Source organism: Tubulanus polymorphus, chromosome 1 (genome assembly GCF_964204645.1).
Source record: "Tubulanus polymorphus chromosome 1, tnTubPoly1.2, whole genome shotgun sequence".
Taxonomy (NCBI): Eukaryota; Metazoa; Nemertea; class Palaeonemertea; order Tubulaniformes; family Tubulanidae; genus Tubulanus; species Tubulanus polymorphus.
The window spans coordinates 9,274,485-9,281,432 of record NC_134025.1 but is presented as its reverse complement, the minus strand read 5'-3'; the positions used below and the strand labels follow the sequence as shown (position 1 = coordinate 9,281,432).

The 6,948-nt window shown below is 37.3% G+C and overlaps 1 protein-coding gene across 2 annotated transcripts; it reads right to left on the bottom strand.

The window, feature by feature from the left end:
* Window positions 1–150: 150 nt before the first annotated feature.
* On the bottom strand, window positions 151–5,388 carry LOC141907613 (uncharacterized). Of its 2 annotated transcripts, XM_074797317.1 has the most exons (12): window positions 4,857–5,388; window positions 4,391–4,544; window positions 3,853–3,994; window positions 3,175–3,381; window positions 2,908–3,092; window positions 2,619–2,792; window positions 2,253–2,470; window positions 1,880–2,016; window positions 1,602–1,793; window positions 617–1,233; window positions 441–528; window positions 151–362 (listed from the first exon to the last, which is right to left on the bottom strand). In XM_074797317.1, exons 1-12 carry the CDS (start codon window positions 4,993–4,995, stop codon window positions 318–320), a joined length of 2,298 nt encoding a protein of 765 aa, XP_074653418.1. In that variant the 5' UTR covers window positions 4,996–5,388; the 3' UTR covers window positions 151–317. The 2 variants fall into 2 exon arrangements, with proteins under 2 accessions (XP_074653418.1, XP_074653425.1); XM_074797324.1 differs by lacking the exons at window positions 4,391–4,544; window positions 4,857–5,388 and having other exon boundaries at window positions 3,175–3,377; window positions 3,853–3,890.
* Between the last annotated feature and the right edge of the window lie 1,560 nt (window positions 5,389–6,948).

Sequence of the window (6,948 nt, the reverse complement as noted above, 5' to 3'; positions counted from 1 at the left end):
ACTCTCAATCACCACTAGCCCGATTTCTGATAACCTAGGAAAAGTGGCCCGGTCACTGAGATGGAAAAGGTCGACAAGCTCCGTCCGACTAAGACAACTATAAAGAGAAAAACTTTTAAATATAATTTTATTTAAAACGACAACCTTCCGTCAAAAAGTCGGACATTCTTTACATTTCAGTTGGTGAAAAAAATTCGACCGATATGATTCGTCCGTGATAAGTGGGGAAATATTCCATTCTAATTCAAAATATGTTTATTGTCCTTAAATTACAGTCCGCTTCAATTCGTTCGATCATAGGCTGGCCCGACAACAAACTATGATTTCTTGGCATTCTTAACGAGTGTGACACCTTTCAAAAACTGCAAATATAAGCATTTTAAACGATATTTTTCTGAATTTTGTTCAGAACCTGACCATATGTACGTACGGCAACTTACATTTTTCGGGATGTCAATCGTCTTATTTGCCTGTTTGCCAGAAACTTTCGAAACAATATTAATCAGGATATCGTTACCAACGTCCGTTCTAAAATAGACGCAGATTTCAGAAATTACATTTTATTTTCAAAACGCTATGAAATATATTCCTATTTTCATATGATTCGGAAAAATACCTTTTTTCTGACAAAATTGAAATTATATCTTCGGCGGCCACGGTCATCGCAATGGTTGCCTTTGACGGAAGATGAGCTTTTCTATTTCTGCATCCAAAAATCCCCAAGTGATCGGCCCAGAAATTATCGTGACAGGCAATATTGCAAGGGATAAGGTGGGCATAAATCGGATTCGCGTTCAACTTCGACGCTTGGATGACGTAGAGAACAGGTTTGCCGACTGATGCCCGGTGACGACACAGCGCGCTGTGTAGTTCTTGGTTTTCTCGCGTCGAAGCCAAATAGCCGGGCGACAAAATGGCTACGACGAGTCTGGAATTGCTCAGTTTTGACAGCTGGCTCGTTTCCGCGTCACAGTCGACATGAACGACCAACTTATCATCGGACATATTGCTGAGTATGTGCTTCAAACCGTAACCGTAATGTCTATCGATTCGACTGACGCTAATGAAAATGTCGCACGAAAAATTGTCTGCATGTCTTTTATCTTCGTTTTTGTTCGGAACGGTGTTCGTTGGTTTCTTCGGTTTCAGTTGATTATCTTCGTCGAATTGGAATGTGCGGTTGAAAAAGGCTTTGCGAGAATTACACAGTGCCATCGCGATATTGTGCTTCACCTGGTGGAAAAATGATATACAATTTATGATGGAAAGAAGATTACCTTTCGGCTGAAAAATCGATACCTCGTCTCTCATTTCAGCTGAGCTTAAGAATTGACCTAGCCGGCCGCCTATCTACCCAGCACATTTACCTTTTTAAATCATGATCAAGCTAACCATCAGACCCGGCAGCTATTGAAATGAACTGATTACAAATTACGATTTACAAAATTACTCGGCCGATTAGATAAACAAGGTATCATTTTTAGCCTTATATCATGAAAGGATATGATTGCTATTTACAATCACAGCTTCCGGAATTCCAACGGACATAATTCATCGCAGCAGGAGCCGTTAACATTTGAAATCGTATAGCATCGCTTTACCCGAGTTTCGTGAAACATCTCAAAATTGATGGCTCCGACATCCAGAAAATTTATAACTCCGCGACATATCGCGTTGGCTGCGTCACTAAACGAATTACTATCGGTAGCGTCGACTGCAGGCACGTAACGAAACCCTTCTTTAATATTCGGTATCTCTTCTATAGCGATCGGAACCAATTCTAATTCACTTTCCTGATAAACAATTGGACCATTAAGGTTAGATAACAAGATTAAAGTTGTCGTTAAATGACGCCAATGTTATATATGCATCGACTTACCCAAGACAGATGGGATGCTAAAGCCAAGTTGTATTCCTCGGTACAAACTGCAGATTCGATATAGCTCGGCGACAGCAAAGCCAAAACGACGTTACATGAGTCGATTGCGTGGTACAGTATCTGTTGCCACGAAACCCCTTCGAAGACATAAATGATAAAAAACCTATTATCAATGAGTCCGAAAGCTAAATAGTTATCTAAACCAACTGAATAACCTTAGAAAATAATAGATCATTTTGAAGTCCTCGAATTTAAGTGGCGGAATTCCGTCTGGATGCGTATGTATTTGTAAACTGAAAACCCTTTTTTGGAGTTCTGAGCTAAATTATGCGATTTTTAAATTTAGAATTCTGAATTCTATTTAGATACGTACCGATTTGTAATTCGTGTCTATCGAAGAAGATCTTTAAATCTGGTTTTAACGTTTTTAATTTGTCAACGAAAATTTCCGCTTCCTTCGTGTTAGCGTGACAATACGAGACGAATACGTCATATTCGGCGCGTTTTTTACGTCCGACCATCTGCGAAAATCTTCGATTGAGTACGGACTTGGTGAAAACTTCGCAACCTTCTGTCACATCGGCCAACTTACTGGAAGAAAAAGAAACATATTCTATAAAGTGGAGTGTCAGAAATGAACAAGTACTTTTCGTGATTCAACCAGTAACCCCAATAATTCTGGGATCACGATTCCTTTCTCTTCAATCAACTTCAAAATCCCGACGGTTGTTGAACTTACGTACAATCCAGGTATTGAATCTGTTGCATATAAACAGGAATATGGTCGATCTGTTGAACATAAAGCGGAGCCAAAAGATCCCGATGCATAGCACGACTGCAACACATCGCTATATTGTATTCCTCTACGCATTCAGCAGACGATAAATAGTTCGGCGTTAAAACTGGCATCACCCTTCAATTAAAATGAACCGTCCGTAATCAGTTTTACATAGTCGTTAGAGATATCCATATCACGGATAAAACAGAAATGATTGGAATTCCACTCACAAAGAATTGAAAATATATACCTAAGACAAGTGGTCATCGTGTCGTAGATCTCTTTTTGCCAAACTTCATTCAGGTCTAATTTGTGTTTTTCAGAGTAAATTCTAATTCCTTCGTTATCCTTTACTAATTGCTCTTTTATTTGTCTAACATAATGCTCGTCCTTCTCCGAATACGATACGAATATGTCGTACAGAATATTTGGTTCCTGTCAAGAAGATTTTGGATGATTTAAAGAATATTTCACAAACATTGTCCTGATATTAAATGCATGATCATTCTATTCTAACCTTCCATTGAATTTTTCGGTTTTCCCATTTTTGCTTTTCTTTGTTGAAAAGGTCGATTAAAATCTTCATCTGCGGATTTTTAACAGCTTTTTCAATTTTCTCATCTGTATAAGCGACAATCTTTAAACAAACCAAAGGTAGTCCCGCCAATATCCAATTAGCAGCTGCATTCACAATCGAATCGAGCATATCTGCGATCATATCTGGCTGTGTAAAAAAATAGAACATTATCATTCTGTCATGTATTTAGGGGTGGATCAAGGGTCTGATTCAGGGAGGGGTGCACTCCGAAAAATAAGGAGTGCACCCCTCCCTGACAAGATTATTGTTAAAAGGGCAAATCTAAACTCATTTTTGGAAATACAGAGAGAGGCTGATATGAATTTAAACTTGTTTAGGTATCAGTTTAGTATATTTCATTTTGCCGTAAGATTTCCGGGCAACTTGATATTTCAGGGGGATGCGCATCCCCTGCACCCAGGACTGGGTATGATCATGGTTGGCTTCCATATAGACAAGTGGACCGTCTATAATTCGATTGAAGAGAAAACTAACATTATTGCCGAGTGTCGTTTAGACTAGATAATTCTATGAGTCACTTTCAAAACTGTCGTGGGTTCTTTCTTCAATGGATAACTACGTTGACAACGAATTTCGAGATTCCTTACGAGAACTTACTAGAATATTAGTGGATAATATCGGTGTTATAGCTGAGCTTGGCTTGTTTTTGAAAGCGGGTATCATACAGCGAAATACATCGCCGACGATTTGACCGATGTCACCGAGATCTTTATCTGCCGGTTCAAAACACACCAATCGACTGGAATATTAAGACTTGGTTTTAATAACCGTTTAAAGGCGTAGCGTTGTATAAAGGGTCGGGTCTGAAAATTAGTAATACCATCGAAGCAGTTATTGTGTTAAGAGAGGTTAGGTTTGGTTGGAACTTGGATCAGGGGCGGATTTAGGGGGTGGACTCGGGAGTGACCCTGCCTGTCCATTGAGGTGATCGTTAAAACCTATAAATTTAATACTCATCCTCTCGGAAATTGCATCTTTTAGGGTGGTTTTCACGATCTCTGTTTTTACGAAAAGGGCAACCTCGATGAGAAGACAGGGGTTCAGACCCTCGAGATCACCCAATAAATTCGCCCCTGCAGTATAAGCTGAGGACACCTGAAAGATTTCTAATTTTTCTATTTCCAAAAATACTAACCCGTAAGGTTGTTTTGCGTCGAGCGGTTTAGAAAACCAACAGCTGAAATTTTTTCTTAGATCTTCAGCTTTATCACGGGACAATTCCAGGACGTTGATACCGAGGTTGTGGTACAGTGCACCGGTGACACTTTTCGGGCTACGTGTATAGATTTCTTACAAAATACAGACAAAAATATCCATTAAATCCGACAGTTCATTTTCATATGAAAATTGCCAAAAGACATAGGCCTATTGGATTAGACATCTAACAAACAACATTTGCATCTTCTAAATCTATACGATATGATCATATACAACGTTTATGGAACAAAAAGTACATTACTATCCGTAAATCCATTAAAACAGGTTTAAACAAATATAATGAATGCCAGAAAGAATTTCTATCAATATAAACACATAGTAGCAACATAAAATAATAAGTAACAAGTGAGATAAGATAGAAGATGGATATACGTTATGCTTACCTTGATAAGCCGAAACAACAATGAAGTCCACTTTATCCGTACTGGGTAATGATGAAATGTCACCCAATAGAAGCTGGATTTCATGGTGTCCCTCATCATTCACTATATCTATGGACGACACTTTAGTTAAACCAGTCATTTTTTCCTTTCTGTTGGATACCCTCTCGTAATTTATTTCGATGGTCTGACTCACGATTTCCCCATGACGTCGAAGCTATATTTATGATAGCGGCAATGATCCCTGAGATATATACTTGAAATGTGTCAACGTTGAACTATACCTCGACTCTAAAACCTATCTCGGGTATTTTAGTACATTCGAAAAACAAAGCTCGATCTGTTTTCCTGTTTCAGTGCTATATCGTTGGCTATTTCCAGTGCTGCTCTACTGACAGCACCTTCGTAACACCACGATCGATAGGCAACCAGGCCAATATGTTACCATCACACTGAATTATCCATAACAAAGAAAAATTAGAACTTTCTGGCGTTAAATCTACTTCGATCCTTTTTTAGCTCACTCGAACCAATTGTCCGGTATTTCAGTACTGCTAGTACAGTGTCACAGACAAATGACATAGCCTACTGGTTTCCAGATATTTAGGTCAAAGAATAAATTCGCTTCAACGACAATCAGATAAAATATGTTACGTTTTACCAATAGCCACTTTACACAATTTGCTATTATCACCACTATGTAAACTTATGATTAACCAAAGTTGAAATGGAAGTAAATCATTTTTACTTCATTTGATTTTTACAAATAGATATGGATTATATATAAATATTGCATTCATATTCAAACAGATATACATATATATAATTGAAATAACTATTATATTAATTCATAAATCGCTTGATTATGTTTTCAAAATTTAGAATAATTGATTCCACTTGGTTATAGTTTTCATAGTTTGTTGATTAATGTAGACTTTCATTAAATTCGTGACGGATTCGTTTAATGATCGTACTACTAATAGTAATAGGTATAAAATGACTATTCGATATCGCTGATTTAAACAGTCGAAGTTTATTACAAGGTTCGCGTGTTTGCGATGTCACGGCCAGGAGTTGTTTGATTGGCCAGCAGATATTTATCGCGGCGCGATTCCAGACGGTAGTTTGTTCCAGAGGAACTGTATCGTGTCCAATGACAGCAATGCACAGAGAGCATTTTCAGTGCGATTTTCTAGATTCTATTACAAAAACATACCATAACGCGCCAGTAATGAGCGGGATTTATAATACCATAGCATAGTTAGATATAGTGATTTTTTTCTAAATGGGATATGTTCTCATCCAATGAGAGTATACGTTATTCTAAAACGGAAATTCGGGCAAATAAGTCTTATGAAACAAGTACGAGCATCAGCTTACGATGAAAAAAGTAGTAATTTGTGCTGAAACGTGAATATATTTTTGTAATACTCACATCCCCAACAGTTAGAACATTAAGAAAAAACTTCAGTGATACAAAATGTTCATCGTTGTTAGATACGGAGGTAAGCTTCATTATTCATCTATCTAGTTGTATATGTTGTGTTTTTATACATGAAAAACCCTTCTAAAAAACCTACATCATAGAAAATCGTTTGTTTTCATATTATTTCTAATCGAAATCGATAGATCTAATTGCGAGAGCTTTTCGATTTGTTCCGCTAATCAATCATTCTTTATGTGGAATTGGAATTCCTACAGGATTTAATTAAAGGACACCCACTGTAGAATTTTCTTCCCTTTTCGTGGAAAAATTCAATTTGACTGAAATATTCTTCAAACTAGTGAACATTCATTTTCAAAGACTTTGTGGATTTTTTTGGCTGTTCTAAATTGTACTGAAATAAGAAATATACTGGTCATTTTCATATGAATATAGAAATACAAAAGAATACATAAATGAAATATCTTTTTTCGCTCCGATCGCCTGGAAACAACAATTGAGCATTTTAACATGGCATGCTATAGAAATAAGATTAGGTTGGATTGAAATAAAACATCGGTCGTCTTGCTTGTTGTACAAGATTAATGATAGTTTTATGGTTTACCTATGCACACCGATTCGTCACAGGCCGGTCACATAAAGACATATATG

Excerpts from the sequence above, each read along its gene's own strand:
- LOC141907613 (XM_074797317.1), bottom strand. The coding sequence starts at position 4,995 with ATGACTGGTTTAACTAAAGTGTCGTCCATAGATATAGTGAATGATGAG. Across the intron at positions 2,471-2,618 it reads ATTCAATACCTGGATTGTAC|TAAGTTGGCCGATGTGACAG; the intron begins GTAAGTTCAACA and ends TTTTTCTTCCAG. Across the intron at positions 529-616 it reads TCAATTTTGTCAGAAAAAAG|AACGGACGTTGGTAACGATA; the intron begins GTATTTTTCCGA and ends CGTCTATTTTAG.